We start from the raw sequence: 17,256 nt of genomic DNA on the forward strand, positions 1-17,256 counted from the left end.
GTTCCTGATATGTTGCGTTCTCTTGGTTGAGGTGTGGGGAGTGGTTATATAGTGATTTGAAATATTGTTGGAACGTGTCTCCTATCTGATCAGGCAAGTTGCTAATTGTGCCCGTTTTTGTGCGTATTGATGATATTTTTTTGGATTCTATGCGTTTCTTAAGTCGCCGGGCTAACATAGTGTCTGCTTTATTGCCCGTTTCGTAGTATTTCTGCTTAAGCCACATCATGGCTTTGGTCGTGTCTGTGTGTGTGAGTCTTTTGAGGAGGTCTCTTGTGGCAATTAGGTCTCGTAGCGTTTGTGGTTGTGGGTTATGTTTGTGGCTCATTTCTAGTTTTCGTAGCTCGGTAAGCGTCTCCGTTATTTGCTGCGTTTTTCTTTTTTTGTGGGCAGAGGCTAAGCTAATGAGGGTTCCTCTGATCACTGGTTTGTGTGCAGCCCACAGTGTTATTGGGGAAGCAACCGAGGTAGTGTTGGTGTCAAAGTAGTCTTTTATGGCTTTGGCGATTGAGAGCCTGATTTGGGTGTCGTGTAGGAGTAGTGGGTTCAGCCTCCACGACCAAGGTCGTTTTAGGTCTGGTATGCGGATGGTGATAGTTATGTCGGCATGATCCGACTGTGAGATAGTGCCTATGGACGAGTGACTTATCTGCGTTGTCAGGTTCGGGGATACGAGAAAGTGGTCTATACGTGAGTATGAGGAGTGCGGGTGTGAGTAGAAGGTGTAATCACGGGTGGTCGGATGTTGTGCCCTCCATATGTCGACTAATGATTGTGTGGCTAAGAATTGTGCGAAATATGTGTCGTTTCTGGACGGTTGCGGAGCGTTCGTCTCGCGAGTTGATCTATCTATGGCCGGGATATGTGTGGCGTTGCAGTCTCCTCCTATTATTAAGCGTTTGCCTGCATACGCCTGTAGGTGCGATGCATAATGTTGCCAGAACGTGCTGTTAGGAACAGATGGGGCATAGACTGAGCTTATGGCATAGGGGGTAGCGCCTATTTTTCCTTCTATTGTAACATATCGTCCTTGTGGATCCGTGACACACCCGACGTCCGTCAGGGGGCATGTGGTTTTGAGTAGAATTGCCACCCCTTTAGTTTTAGTATTTGGGGAGTGGGCCATGTAGCTTTGTTTGTAGTAACGGTTTGTAAGGGGGAACGATCTCGTGGACGTGAAGTGCGTTTCTTGTAGGAGCAGTACATCTATGTGTTGCCTGTGTGCCCATCGAAGTAGACCGTGCCTTTTAATGGGTGTGTTGAGGCCGTTAACGTTGATAGAAATGCATTTTATTGATAGGGGCATCGTAGCGGCCTAGATTCTATGCTGGTTCTGCTTCTTGACGTGGTGTGTAGAGTTTATGCGGGTTATGGGCGAGGTGGCGAATGTGCCTGGTTGCGGGCTGTGATCCCGTGCCTCAGTGGTGGGTTCTAGGGAGGGGTGTGGGTTGGGGAGGGTGAGATGTAGGGGGTGTGAGGTTCTATTGAAAAGGGCCCTAGGGGCCGAACTACTGGTCTTATACGTTGCCAGCAGGTGGTGGGGTGGTGCGCCTGACCGCTCCTTATAGGGTAGGGGTAATAGTAGGTAGTGTGGTGGTCTGTGGTGGCGGGTAGCCAGAGTCGCTTTCTGGTCCTATATTTTTGTCGGTGCAATGTCCTAATGTTTCGAGGTCCGAGTATTGTGTATGCCATGTGTTGGACCCTGTGGCATCGCCCCCTCCCCCCCCGCCTCCCCCCCTAGGGGCGGGGGCGGTCGGGGAGGAACGGGGAGAGGCCCCAGGAGTGTGGTGCCATAGAATGTGTGGTGGAGGTGCTTACTGTACCCAGAGTCAGGTGTCTGTTGAGCGTTGTGAGTCTCCCCCAGAGGGTGATGCGTCCCAGTGCGGGTTTCGTCTAGTAATTTAGTCATCATAGTAGGGCAGGATATCGTGGTGCGTATACCCTGGTTAGTCAGAAGCGTTCCTGTTCAAAATAAACATAGATCAGTTTTATAACAGCGCCTGCTAGTCGATCAACAATATTCATAACATTAGTAGAACGTTTTGGTTGCACACCTAATATTAATACAATCCCAATGTCAATACATTCTCATCAAACCCCCCGCCTCTTATCATTTGACACTTCTGTACAAATCTAGTCCTTAAGTGCTCCATACGTCATGAAATGTGCAATATTTACAAGCTTTATACTTCTGGTTATCATTACAATGCTAGGCTTATTGTATTTCCTGTACTCAGGGTGTTAAGCATTCATGGGGAGCACTGTTGAACCAGTTTGGCTTTGTCCCTCTTTTTTTTTTTTTTTTTTTTTTTTTTTTTTTGGGGTGTTTGTCAGTTCCCTGGTGTCCCCAAATATTATGTATGGTGTATGGTGGTAGTGGGTGCTTTCTATTATGTTGGGGTTGTGGTGTGTCCATTGCTTGTGGTAGTTTCTGATGGAGTAACGTTATCATTATTCACAGCAATTGTGGAGGTGTCTCGTGTGCAGTTATCGGGGTGAAGGGGCCCCGATGGTTTAAGCTATGGTGCGGGGGTGGGTGGTGGTGTGTTTTGCAATCATGCCCTACCAATATTAAGAAATACTTATGATGTTGTTATGAAGAGTCGGCTTCTTAGTCGTCAGGTTAGCTGTGGTGATGTTGAAGATCTTCGTCGCATCAGCTCCGGGTGAGTCTTGGGGTTTCATGTGTCGGAGTCTCTGGGTGGGTGACTTTGTACAGTCTGTGTTGGGATGTCAGGTGTGGCCTTTATGTGGAGTTCTCTTGCCAGTCGGTGGTGTTTAGTTCTGATCGTTGGGGTGCAGGTCTTCAGCAGGTGAGCGAAGTCGGTGATGTGGTGCTTCCTCTCTCCGGGTTGGTGGTGTCTGGGCCCTGTTAGATCTCTCGCCGTTGGAGGTCTCGAGGTGGGGGAGACCCATCCTTTCAGCGAAGTTGGCTGCATCTGCGATGTCGTGCAAAGTGTACGTTTGGTTGTTTCTCCGTACCGTGAGCTTAAAGGGGTGCCCCCAAGCGTACCGGATTCTCCTCCGTGTTAGTTCCAATGTAAGTGGGCGCAGTTCTCTGCGTTTTCTTAAGGTGCTAGGGGCTAAGTCTTGGAAGAACATCACTGGATGGCCTTCAATTTGGAGAGGAGTGTTTCTGGCGGCTCTCATTATGGCCTCCTTGATGTGGAAATAGTGTAGCCTTACTATCACGTCCCGCGGGCGGGTCATGCCCGGTGTGGGAGCTCGCAGGGCCCTGTGGGCACGGTCTAGGAGTAGCTCGGCAGGGGGAGCCTCTGGAAGTAGGCTGCAGAATGTCTCCCTGATAGTGGTCGCGAGGGACTCCATATCTATCGCCTCGGGTATGCCCCTGATTCTGATATTGTTACGTCGTGATCTGTTATTAAGATCTTCCTGGGCATCCTCGAGTTGCTTCACCTGGTCTCTCAGGTCTTTTATGGCCTGGTCGTGGAGGTCTGTTCTGACTGTGGTGGCGGCCATTTTATCTTCAAGGGAGCTAGTGCGTTGCACGAGGTCAGTGAGGCCTGCCCGTATGGGCGCTAAGTGCTTTGTAAATTCTGCAGTCAGATTAGCTTTTATGTCTTGTAGTAAACCTCGGAGGTCTTCCCTTGTGATGAAGCTGTTGTTGTGGTGGTGGCTAATGTCGCTAGCTGTGGAGTCGGAGTCGTACTCCTTTTGCTCACCGGCCTTCTGTTCCTCCTCCGGCCTGCGGTTTTTGAAGATCGGGGCCACGGTCGACCCCTGCTTGGACTTTCTTCCTCCTCCCATTCCCTCAGTTCTACCTCCGATTTGTGGGTGCTGAGGTGTATCTTTAGGGTGGTTTTGGCTGTGGATTGCGGCTGATATTCGCTGCTGTAGGACCAGATCGCTCGGAGCTCTAGCAAGGCACCGCCATTCACACCGGAAGTCAGGCGCCGCCCCCAGAAATTTGTAAATTTTAAAACAGCACTTGTACAGATTTTTAAAGGGACTTACGAAAACCAATATATTATTCTGTGTGTTTAAATGCAGTATATAGCTCTCCGCATACAAATTTGTTTTTTCGCTAGAGCAGGAAGGGTGTTTGGGTGCACACTTACGGGGCCCTTGGAATTCCCTGCTCTATGGTGGACCCCCATTATTTAACCTTTATATATCGCATTAACCTTGCAAACTGATTAGCGATAAAATGGACATTGAAGGAAAATCCAGGAGGTCATCGGGCTAGGAGACAGCGTGATCTATTTCTGAGGGGTATTTTTGTGATTTTTTTTTATTTTTTATTTTTTTAATGCAGAAATTAGAGTTGAATAATGATCCCAGGTAAAAGTGGCATCGTCTGAAAGTAGAAAGATAGAAGATACTGTATTAATAATCATGGCTAGTCAATATCTGCCAAGTGTCCCTATTTAGGAGGGACAGTCCTTATTTTGGGCCCAAATCCATTTGTGCCTCTTTTCTATCCCAAAGTCCCTGTATTCTAGGAACTCCACAGTGTTATATCTGAGTGTATAACAGAGCTCCACAGCAATAATACTCACAGGAATGTGTCTTTAAATTGCAATAAATGTGTCTAGAAATCAGTCTGTGTAAATAAGATACATTGTTCTTGCTTTAAAAGTACATTTTAGTTGTATAAATTGTTATTAGTAAATCACCTAAAATTTCTCAGATTAGCCCTGGCCACAACCCCACTCACACGCCTAATATGCTGGTCAATGTTTTCTGAGTGTGTATTAAGGACTCAAGGCGCAGGGATCACTGGCAAACACACACTAAGAGTGTGCCAGAATAATGGGATATGAGGTAACAATGTGTGTGGACAGTGCCACCTGCTGGTCATAATATTTAGCATTTCTAAAGAGCATTGTGTGACCTGGCATTTGATTAGCGAAGGGCACACAAGGCAGCCACATGTCTGGTACAGGTTATCTAACAGGTATACTGCTTTATTATTATGATTAATTATGTATTTCTTTTAGTCAAATAATAATAACTTTTGATTCTGAAGTCCACCCTTTTTGTTTCTCCCTTCCAACTTGCAGCGTTTCCCAAAAAATGCAGCCCATAAAGCACTGCTGATGGTATAATCTCAGCAGTGGTATAGGATATTAAAGGAATGCTACAAACACCATAACCACTGCAGCTCATAAAGCACTGCTGATGGTATAATCTCAGCAGTGGTATAGGATATTAAAGGAACGCTCCAAACACCATAACCACTGCAGCCCATAAAGCACTGCTGATGGTATAATCTCAGCAGTGGTATAGGATATTAAAGGAATGCTACAAACACCATAACCACTGCAGCTCATAAAGCACTGCTGATGGTATAATCTCAGCAGTGGTATAGGATATTAAAGGAATGATACAAACACCATAACCACTGCAGCTCATAAAGCACTGCTGATGGTATAATCTCAGCAGTGGTATAGGATATTAAAGGAACGCTCCAAACACGATAACCACTGCAGCCCATAAAGCACTGCTAATGGTACAATCTCAGCAGTGGTATAGGATATTAAAGGAACGCTCCAAACACGATAACCACTGCAGCCCATAAAGCACTGCTAATGGTACAATCTCAGCAGTGGTATAGGATATTAAAGGAACGCTCCAAACACCATAACCACTGCAGCCCATAAAGCACTGCTGATGGTATAATCTCAGCAGTGGTATAGGATATTAAAGGAACGCTCCAAACACCATAACCACTGCAGCCCATAAAGCACTGCTGATGGTATAATCTCAGCAGTGGTATAGGATATTAAAGGAACGCTCCAAACACGATAACCACTGCAGCCCATAAAGCACTGCTAATGGTACAATCTCAGCAGTGGTATAGGATATTAAAGGAACGCTCCAAACACACTCAAAGTCATTCAAAGTTAACCACTCAGTGGCAGCTGTTTCAATCCTTTTGGGTTTCCTAAGTCCGGGCACCAATTCTGCATTTTAATAATACTATAGTTAGTATATATTTATTGAGGTTAGAAGGCATTAAAGGGACACTCCAGGCACCCAGACCACTTCTGCCCATTGGAGTGGCCTGGGTGCCAACTCCCACTACCCTTAACCCTGCAACTGTAAATATTGCAGTTTTCATAAACTGCAATAATTACCTTGCAGGGTTAACTCCTACTCTAGTGGCTGTCTATTAGACAGCCACTAGAGGGCACTTCCGGGTTTCTAGCACAGGTTTTTCAATGCTTTCCTATGGGGAGGTCTAATGCGCGTGCGCGGCATTGCCGCGCATGCGCATTAGGTCTCACCCCTGCTGGCGGACGCGCAATCGGTCTCCCCCGCCGGATGATGTCGGCGGGGGAGGAGCGTGGGCGGACCCTAAACCCCTTCAGCAACCTGGGATGGGGGGTGGGAGGGAGAGGGGACCTGCAGAGCCAGGAAAACGGCTTGTTTTCCTGGCACTGGAGTGTCCCTTTAAGCATCAGCAGATGACCTCTCTCATTTGGGCCAATTAACCAGAAGTGCTGTTCTTTCTAATTAACACAGAAAACTGATTTCCTCACCCAGCTGTGTATTTCAGCCATATTACAGTACAAGCCTGCTACATGACCCAGCATTTCATATTACTGTGCAGCTCTTACCTGAAAGTAATTAGCTTTCAATCAAATGCTCTCATAGTGCGAAGCTATAGATATATTGCTGTGTCAACAACTTCCTATCTGCCTGGTATTACTCAATAGACTCTACTACATATCAATTTTCATTCAGATGAGCTGATTTTGTGCAATAAAACACATTCTATTTATGAAAGGTAAGCATCTAATCCACACCATAAATTAGCCGTCGAGTAAAGAAAAATCATATTGGAGTACTGTAACACTTAATGTAAACTGAACCACAAAGGAATCAGTTATTCGCAATGCATTGCCCTTTTCTATCATAAAAAAGCATAATTGCTAAATCTCGGTTTGGGCTAACACACATATAGGGTAGAGAAGGGCCAACAATCAACCAGTGCATTGTTCAGATATGTGTATGTGGTCAGAGAAATGCTGTTTTCAATTTTGCAAACATGCACAAACATTGTGCTCCACTTTCCATATCCCCATCCCCTGTATGTTAGGGATATCATTAAAAATTAGGGAGACCCGACAGAGACCTTCCAGAAATTGTGGAAGCCATGGGACAGCAGCGCAATAGGCTTGAGCAATGCCTGACGGGGACTGGTTGGGGGAACGGACCCAAGCCAGCAATAGCAATAACGGAATTCCCCTATCGGAAGACATACTATTGTCCTGGGGGGGCCCTTGCCCTTTCCCCCCGTGCCTCTCTTCTTTCCTTTAACCCTCCTTTTCTGACACTAGGCCCCTCTTTCACTTCTTTTTCAATGTTCTTTATTTCTTTCTTCCTTTTTTCTCTATTTTACTCTTCCCCCAGAATTTAGGGAGAGGCGGTTTCTCATTTTCTCTTTTTATTTTTACCAGGCACGATTAAATGATTCGAAGTTAAAGGGAGGCCCATGGGCAAGATGAGGCTGAGTAATGAAAGGGCTCCAAAGGTTAATAGAGTGACTGCTCAAACATCAAAAATACCCTCGATGGGAGACTGATTTCAATGGGTTCAAGATTGGGCATGCATTGTACCGTTTGAATTGCGATATATCTACAAAAACAAAATTTCAGAAGGCTTCTACAAAAGCCCAAAAGTTGTTACAAACTTGTTCTGTCTATCGAGTGAAAAAATAAAGAATAAAAAATTAGGGAGACCAGCCAATGGGTCCATACTATTTTCTTCACCCATGGGAAATAGCAGAAGCAGTCGCATCGTCCGTCCCCTCTAACCCCATAGCCTGGGCTGTAGGATGGAGGTTATAGTTTACTATCTGGGGGGACCTTTCCCAAATTCCCTGGATTGTGTGAAACAATATAGGTAAAACAAAGTCATCTTATTCATCAGCAGTGGGCAGGGGATTAATCACCCTCTACAACCTCCATCCCTTGGGCTGTGGAATAGCGAGTTTAATATGACAGATGGTTTTCATGCCTGGGCTTCAGAAAATGGCTTAGGTCATGATTTTCACAAAGCCTTTCCAAAACCTTATTTTTGTTTCTTTTGAATCATTCGGACGTAGACATACTTTTGTGTTTTGAATCATCGCCCTTCCGCATAAACAATTACCCTACAGGTCATGGACTGATAGACATTCTCCTTCAGAATTTTATAGATGAGAAAATTCCGTAAAAGACAGCAGTTGTTCTAGATCGTGAGGCAGAAAACATGCCCATCATTACACCACCAGCAACACATTTAACTGTTGGTATGATGTTCATATTGTGAAATTCTCTGTTTCTTTTATGTCATATATGAACAGTCTACATTTGACAGTCCATGAAACATTCTCCCTACAAGCACAGGGCTCTTCAATTAGCTTTTTTTTTAAAAAAAATCTGAGACCATAGTTAAGACTAAGGAGGAATGCAACTCCTTAGATGTTCTAATGGGTGTTTGTTGTCACTTCCCGGATGTGTTGTTGCTATGACCGTGGAGGAATTATAATAGGATGGTCACCCCTAAGAAGATTCACCAGTCTTCATGTGGAGATTGTGTCTTTTTCTTTGGTTTGCTTAAGTCTCAGGGGCTAATTTTGTACCCCTTTCGAAACAGATATATGTCAACAAATTTCTCATATCATTAAGAATTTATTTGAATCGAAATATAGTTTGCTGTTTTTTTTAGACCAGTTATTTTACTTTACATTGATGGTAAGTTTCCTTATAAGCTGGTAGTAATTACCAGTCTGTGAAAAAAAGTTATTAAAATCACCTGAAGCTCAGTTAGAAAGTAATTGCCCTTTAGGTACTCTATCTGCAGATTAAAGCAACACTCTAAATCACCTTAACCATTATAGCCCAGAGTGGTTATGGTGCCAAGAGTTCCCTCCCAAAATAAGTAGTCATGCTGCTTAAAAATGGGCATCTGCTTCGCACCCACTGCTGCCAATAGATCTTGCAAGGAGCTTCCAGCTACCTCCACTGAGTTATACCTGGTCCACGCTCATCTGATGAGCCAGTGTGCACGACCCTGCACATTCAAGGCTTACCATAATGGCAGGAGCTTCCAGCTGGAGGGGAAGACAATACAACAGAACCTGCTTGATGACAATTATTCACCTTCAAGCAGGCTGTAGTGGTTATGGTGACTGGAGGGTTCCTTTAAGGTGCACATAGAGTAACAAAGGAGCAATTACAGTAAAACCGAGTTTCAGTTGGTTTTGGATAACATTTTCCTCCAAATAAATAAAACTAAAATGTAAAAACTGTGTTTTGTGTTTACCATAGTTCGCTTTGTCTTGTATTTTGTATTAAGATATGGATCAATTCAACATGCTAAATATGCAAAAATAGAGGAAAGCAGAAAAGAGAAAAAATACTTTTTAAAGGTACACTATATAACTTTATGAAATAATAAAATATGTAGGTGGTTGTTGATTGCAGAAAGTTAAAAAACAAACAAAACAGAAACCTTAATAAGCTTTATATTGTGCGTACCAGATTTAATTTGTAACACATAACAGGAAGCTTAGTAAATTGTTGGTTGGAGGAAAAGAAAATCTTATAACAGAGATTGGCGTACACTTTCTTGTCTTGGATGGAGGGGGGACAAAAAGGAATGGTTCCAAAGCTACTTGGTTTAACAATTCAATGTTCAGCATATTGTACAAGCTCTTTTTCCTCCAACTGCAGTTGGATATCTGGCTTTTGGTGAATAAAAGGGTCTTTCACATTTCCAAATAAACCTATCTTGCCAAGAAAGCAGCTGCACAGGCTGTTCTCTTGTTGTATTTAAAGTAAGTAGGTCACATTGAAATGCGATATAACACACTACAACTTGGTAATGGTGCAAGAGCCTCGTATTAACCTGTAAAAAGGTCACCGTGCGCTTTGTAAATACAAAACAAATTTCTGGTGGTTTGTGCATTAATTAACTGTTAACTGATACGGATATACAGGAAAAAACTAAGTGCAGGAACGACATTGTTATTTACTAAAAACTGAACTGTGATGAACAGAAAGAAACATTTTTAGGCTAAAATAATCAAACTGGAAAACGTCTTTAGCTATGTTTTTATTTCGACTATTTTGGCCTAAACTTTGAAATTCATTTTAAATTCACACCTTGGTGGATAACCTTGTCTGTGAATTTCTCATCAAAAAGTAAAAAAAGTGTCCATTCCTCCAATTGATATGTGATACGACCGTATATCTACTGATGGCGATGTCAAAGTGTCAGCATTTAATACGAGATCCACCAAAACACTGAATTATGATGATGGGAGTTCCAGTGCTCAACAAAATGTACAAATGTACCATAATGCTAATGGAGCAAGGAACTCCATTTTGCTGTCTCTTTTCCAATCAATTAAGCAGCTTAGCACTACCTTCCTACTCTGTGATGTCATAGGTGAAATGTGTGTGATATCATAGGTGAAAAATATATATGAATTCTTACACTATCCTCCTTTCATGTGACTTATAGAGGTTCTCTCCTAGCTTCCTATGAACAAGTTATACTGAAACCATGTGAGGAAAACCCTGCCAAGAGCAGGAAAAACTAAAATATTTTTTAAAGGGAAAGTCACGTGCCAAGATTTTTAATATTATGATTACTTATCCCCTAAATTTAACAAGATGTGAAAACCAAAACTCAATGTAAAAATCCACACCTCTCTATCCATCATTGTCAAAAGTTTTGTCCTTTTGCACACAGCAGTGAGATTAAAGAAAGAACACAAACGCAGCAGAATAAAACAATAATTCTCTTCATTTGCAGTGTGTGCCCTGATTGTGCCTGGACTGAACTGGTTTGCGAAGTAATTTGTCAATATAATTTTAAAAGAGAGCAGCTCATGAACTCATTAAATGTTATAGGTTTCATCAATGGTATAATTTCCAGAGAATTGACAGTTTCCCCTTAAAAAGGACACTATAGCCACCAGAACTACAGCTTAATGTAGTGGTTTTGGTGTCTATAGTCAGTCCCTGCAGGCATTTTAATGTAAACACGGTCTTCTCAGAGAAATTGCTGCCTAGGGACACCTCCAGTGGCAGTCACTCTGATGGCCACTATTGGTGCTTCCTGCGTCAGTGCAGCACTGGTATTCAGTGTCTCCATGCTCTGCATGAAGACGCTGAACATTCCCCATAGAGATGCACTGATTCAACGAGGAGATGCTGATTGGCCAGTGCAGTTTGACCATACGTGCAATAGCCTCCCAATGTTTTTCTATGGGAAAGCATATGATTGGCTGAGATCATCAATTTTGATGATCTCAGCCAAGGAGTCGGGCTGGGGCGGGGCCAGCGCCTCGCAGCACTGGGATAAAGGTGAGTAAACTCAACTTTTACATTGGTGACAGGGGAGCCTAGTGGCTCCAAAGTTATATTACAGCTATAGTGACAGGAATACATCCTGTAATTCGAGTGTTCCTTTAATAAAGCTGCTCAACTATACTACGGAAGCTGTTTGATGACAATTATTCACCTTTAAGATTAGCTTCCTTGGTGATATTTCAAGAATAAAACTGCTCAAAGGTCTGAGATTTCCTGTTTAGAACAGTAAAAGGAAACAATAGGTCATACACAGTGTACAATGCATTCCTCCAATTGGTATTTTACCTGTCCATTACAGTATATAACAAGCTACAATCACTGTCCATCACTGTAATGCCCACTTTCTCATCTCATGCATTTATTGTTGACCTTGACACTGCAAATGTTTCTGACCTACATTTCCCATGATGCTCAGCTATCCTACAGTGTATGATCCAGCAATTAAATGCATCATAAGAAACGTAATTCACACACAAATGCAGTGCCAAGTTTAGACACTTCAGGTTGCACTGAATTCCTGTCCACCCCCGCCCCCCTAGCAGTACTCAGAAAAAAGGAATAAGACAAGACTAAAGTTCAGTGACAAAAATATGTAATTTTGCAATATGTACAGACAACATTGAACAAACCTTGCAGAAGTTACAAGATGTACACAACCACAAATAAAATAACACAAAGTATGATTTACTGTGCATTAAAGCGAACACAGCAGAACTTGGTAAACATATCAAATAAATACATTTGTAGTATTTAGTTCCATTAGCAATATAAACACTTCTACTGTAAAACTATTTTAATATCCAAATATCACTGTTCATAAATAACATTAACTCTCTCCTTTTGTAAATCAAATAAGGACTGCTGGGATATATGTGTCAATAATTAAATTAGGTATCCTTTTAATGGTGCTGCCAAAATGCTGATTGTCAATATAGAGCAGGTGTAATGTGTATTTATTAGTACATAGGGTCATTGTACTGCCATTGTCAGAATAGCACCGTTTTTAATACAATGGTTAGGGGGCACAGCTCCATATCCCAGTTAAGATATAAGAAACCTTTGATTAGTGTTACGTGGATACACCGATGGTTAAAAGGAACATTCCAAGCACCATAACCACTGCTGCGCTCTTACCTGGGATCCTCGGGTGCTGCTCCCCGCCTCCACTACTTCCATCAGAGAGCTGGAGCTTGAGTTATCTCTCCTGAGCTAAGTGCTGCAGTGCAAGGTGAGCTCATGGCTGAGAGCACTGCCAGGCTTAACTCACACAAACAGGTTCAAGACGTCTTGAAGGCTGTCATGGAGGTGGGAAGAAGCACCCACCATCCCTCAGGCAAGTAGTCAAGCTGTGCTTAAAACTTACATTGAGGGGGGCGCTGGGTATTCCAAGCATTATAACCACTACAGAGTACTAGAGTGGTTATGGTGCTTGGGTGTTCATTTAAAGGGCAGCTCTAGACAAAGCTCCAAACAAAACAAATATCTCCCAGCAGCATTTTGTCTGTTAGAAATATAAATACTTTACGCTATTTTGTTCAATAATTAACACTAGAACTATATTAGTCATTACCAAAGACACAAGGAATAGAACATAAAATTTAAAAAACATTTTATGTTGGCACCATATTTCTGTACAAACATACAACTTAGTGAAGTAATTTTGGTCTACAGAGCATGCCCTACAGGTGTGGTTAGGGCAGCGTTCACAAAACAAGCTATTTCCTAAATGTCAGAGAATTAAGCAGTTAGATTGCAGGGGCATAATCTATACACCAAAACGGCTTCATTTGGCTAAAGTTGTTTTGGTGTTTATAGTGTCTTTTTTTTTTATAAATCAAAATGGGGTCATTTAAACCACTATGATGCCGTCTAAATGGAGAGCTTTAAAATGTCAGCATAGAAAACCAGTAATGGTTGCTGTGCCCATAATAAGGAAGCAGCATTACAAGGCCTCTAACAATGATGACATTAAAGGGACACTATAGTCACCTGAACAACTTTAGCTTAATGAAGCAGTTTTGGTGTGTAGAACATGCCCCTGCAGCCTCACTGCTCAATCCTCTGCCATTTAGGAGTTAAATCCCTTTGTTTATGAACCCTAGTCACACCTCCCTGCATGTGACTTGCACAGCTTTCCATAAACACTTCCTGTAAAGAGAGCCCTATTTAGGCTTTCTTTATTGCAAGTTCTGTTTAATTAAGATTTTCTTATCCCCTGCTATGTTAATAGCTTGCTAGACCCTACAAGAGCCTCCTGTATGTGATTAAAGTTCAATTTAAAGATTGAGATACAATTATTTAAGGTAAATTACATCTGTTTGAAAGTGAAACCAGTTGTTTCTTCATGCAGTCTCTGTCAATCATAACCAGGGGAGGTGTGGCTATGGCTGCATGAACAGAAACAAAGTGATTTAACTCCTAAATGACAGTGAATTGAGCAGTGAAATTGCAGGGGAATAATCTATACACTAAAACTGCTTTATTTAGCTAAAGTAATTTAGGAGACTATAGTGTTCCTTTAATAACGAGGTTAAGGTAAGATTTGGGTTGGGTGGTGTGTGCAGTACTAGGGTTAACAGAAAATTAGCGATAGAAGGTAACTATCTTCAAGATGATGTGGTATAACTCCTATGATTTTTTTAAGGCAGGTACCCCCCTAAGTCTAAGCCTTCAAACCATTCCTAAACCTGCATCTTAGCATATAGGGCTATATACCTTGTTATTGCAACACCGCCTACAGTCGTGTACTCACGGCTATAACAATGCCCTTCATTATAAATGGCATTATAATGCCACTAAAATATTTTTCTGATGTGGCGATACAATTGTATCAATATAATAGCAATGATGAGACATTTTCACATTGCTATTTAAAAGTAATAATTTTTAAAGCGAATCATTTAATATAGTCTTAACGTTGTCAACTCCTACATTTTAAATAGTAGCAGATAGATTAAAATTAAATTAACGGTATATTAATTACTATGGCTATCATAAACCCAATGGTTAAGGGAGAAATGTAAATTGCTGTTCCATTTAAAGATCAAACATGTCCAAATATTATTCATGGTGGAATACAAAGATAGAGATATTGAGGAGTCTGTAATCGTGGCTGTAAGGGGTAGTTATGGTTGATTAGGTAATACTGTTTACTGGAATTCTCTGTACACACACACATATATACATACACTGGTTTTATAAATATTTTCCTTAATATTTATTTTATGAATATATAGTCACTATCAGCATGAGATATTGGTACCAATTTAAAAATGGGCATTCTGAGTAAGGTACAGTGCACATCAGGAGGCCTTCCTATGACCTCATACTCATACTGGTGTTTAGTATAAGATATGTAATTAGAAAGTCCTGCAGGGATCATCCGAGAATACTTTTTCAACTGAACTATGTAGGCTCCATTTCTTCTGGTCACCATGGTAACTGTAAAAACACACTAATAAACACATTTTATGGTATCAAATAGAAAGAACTTCACATTACCATTTGCGAGTGAGATGAATGCACAACTACAGCTAGAATGAACTGTCCATCATTCTTACACTCATATATGGTTGTTAACTAAACTGGGTATTATTGGGAATTCATCAAGAAAATGCAAGTGTTAGGCTAAAGTAGCTGAACTGGAAAAATATTTAAGTCAACTATGTTTCTCGTTCAGTTATTTGGCTAAAACGTCATACTGTTAAAACCAACTTCTATCATGGCATAAAAAGATATGATATGACAAATATTGTCATGGTCTGAATCATAATGGCACGATGTAAACTGGATATCATATTTCACTTATGGAGTAAATTTCAAACTGGCATTAAGCTGGGCATCTAGGACCATTTGGTCAAAGGTTCTATTTCTCGTTTTCTGTCTAATTTGATCTCTCATATGAAATGAGGCCCTGGCTATTTTCTTCCCTTCCTCGACTGTGGCTTCTCTTTCTCTAATTAACTGGTCACTCTTCCTATCTTTTAATTTTATTATCTTTTCTACCATTTTTCTGTGGTTTTCCTCTTCTTCTTCTCGTTTTTGCTTTAAAAGCTGGTGATTCCTCTGTTTTATCGTGTTCCATACTCTTGTCCTTTCAGCTTTGGACTGAATGTTCTTTTCCTGTGAATCTATAGCTTGCTGGATCTTCTGGTCCTTTTGTTGAACAAGAATCTTTTTGTGTTTCATCTGCTCTTTTTGTCGCTGCTCAGCCCTGATCTTCGCCATTAGTATCTGTTCTTCCTCTCTGGCTGCTTTTTCTTTCAGTCCCTGGTTTCTCTCTTTAAGTATCAACTCATGAAGCTCCTGAGCCTTTTGCTCTTTCTGCTGGATGCTCATTTTCTTGAAGAGTTCTTCTACTTTCGCTTGACTATCCACCATCTCTTTCCGCTGGGAGTGTCGCAACATCTCATACTGGTTTTTTACCTGGATATTCTTTTTATTTTGCAATTCTCTCACCATTTTGGCTTTGACGACTTGAATGACCTTTTCTTCAGGAAGAACGTTATCCTGTCCCCCTGAAGGCTTGGCTTTTACCAAGCCTGGACGAAACTGGTCTGTGGCCAGCTTCTTCCTTGCCCTACTGCTGTACATCCTCATCGTTGCGAGCCCATCCAGATACATGCCTCCTTTGCAGCTTTTACTCACGCTCTTGTCTAAATTTGTAATTTCACCGTCCAGCTTTTCATAATGGTGCAGCAACTTCTTAAAACTCCTTTCTTGGTACTTCACATCCTCCCAGGCTTGTTCTGCCACCAGCTTTCTTTTCTTGGCCTGCTCTTCCTCTTGGTGTTTCAGTATCATCAGGGCTGCAATCTTTTTATCTCTCTCAGAAACTACCACCCTGGATTCCCTTTCAAACTTCTTAGCTACCTTTTTGACATGTACCTCTGGGTGGGACAGGTCTCCAAGACTCAGATCTCCAAGGCTTAGGGACCTCCTGAGGCTTGTATGCCCTTCTCCTTTTCCCTGCTGGTACAGTTTCCTAGGCCTGTGATCCCACCAGTCAGTGGAGGAGGCCTGGAGCTGGGATCTGCCTTCCTGGGGAACTGGGTCACCAGCATCTTTGTGGACCCTCTCCACCTGCTCTCTCTCCATGAGCTCCTGCCTCAGGTCTCTGCACCTCCTCAGCCTGGAGCGTCGATCTTTCTCGGTGGCTTGGTACATATCCTCCACCGCCCTCACCGAGGCCTCCGGGTAATCATCCAGCAGCTCCTGCAGGGATTTTGGCAGCAGATCCACAGGCCTGATCCCCAGCCGGGCGCAGGCCTCCAGGGAGCGGGGGCTGGTCAGCACGTAGCGGCTGCCCCGGCCGTCCTCGAAGTTAGCCAGGTCCAAATGTGGAGTCGGAGAGGGGGGAGAGCTGTCCATTCCTGCTCGGTCACCGACACAGCGCTCCCGTCCTCCCCACACGGCCCGCAGCTCTGGCCGTACTGACAGTTTGGACGCTTCTCACGGTTGCCATGGGAGATAGAATGAGCCGTGGAAGGATTGGACTCAGAGTGCGCTAAACAGCGAGGCGCGCCATCTAGCGGCCCGGAGTGGAATGCGAACGTGACTGCATCACTAATGGAATGTTGCTGCCCTCTGCCTTCACAATAGAACCCTGGGTGTTAAATTCTAACAGCAGGTACTTGGTACTTGGTTTGTGGTTAGTGCAGCCCAGGTGGTATCTCTCTGTAGTTCTTTCTGTTTTCACGTAATCCTATTCCATCTGTAATGTGCCAGCTCATAGCACAACATTTAGAGGCATCAATTGACATTTGTGATATATTCTCATTAAACAGCACTGCGGAATTTGTTGGCGCTTTAAAATAAATAATCATATCAACAATAAAGCTAGCAGAATTTTTTTTAGTAAATAAACAATTATTATTTTTATTGTTATTATTATTTTTGGCATTTAGAATTACATGTAAAGATT

At 42.5% G+C, this 17,256-nt stretch overlaps 1 protein-coding gene across 1 annotated transcript; it reads right to left on the reverse strand.

Annotated features, from left to right (window-relative positions):
* Positions 1–13,991: 13,991 nt before the first annotated feature.
* Positions 13,992–16,787, reverse strand: CCDC185 (coiled-coil domain containing 185). The gene has a single exon (XM_063441420.1). The coding sequence runs from the start codon at positions 16,701–16,703 to the stop codon at positions 15,138–15,140; it is 1,566 nt and encodes a 521-aa protein (XP_063297490.1). The 5' UTR covers positions 16,704–16,787; the 3' UTR covers positions 13,992–15,137.
* Between the last annotated feature and the right edge of the window lie 469 nt (positions 16,788–17,256).

This window comes from Pelobates fuscus, chromosome 2, assembly GCF_036172605.1.
Source record: "Pelobates fuscus isolate aPelFus1 chromosome 2, aPelFus1.pri, whole genome shotgun sequence".
Classification (NCBI taxonomy): domain Eukaryota; kingdom Metazoa; phylum Chordata; class Amphibia; order Anura; family Pelobatidae; genus Pelobates; species Pelobates fuscus.

Coding starts and splice junctions, on each gene's coding strand:
- CCDC185 (XM_063441420.1), bottom strand. CDS start 16,703: ATGGACAGCTCTCCCCCCTCTCCGACTCCACATTTGGACCTGGCTAAC.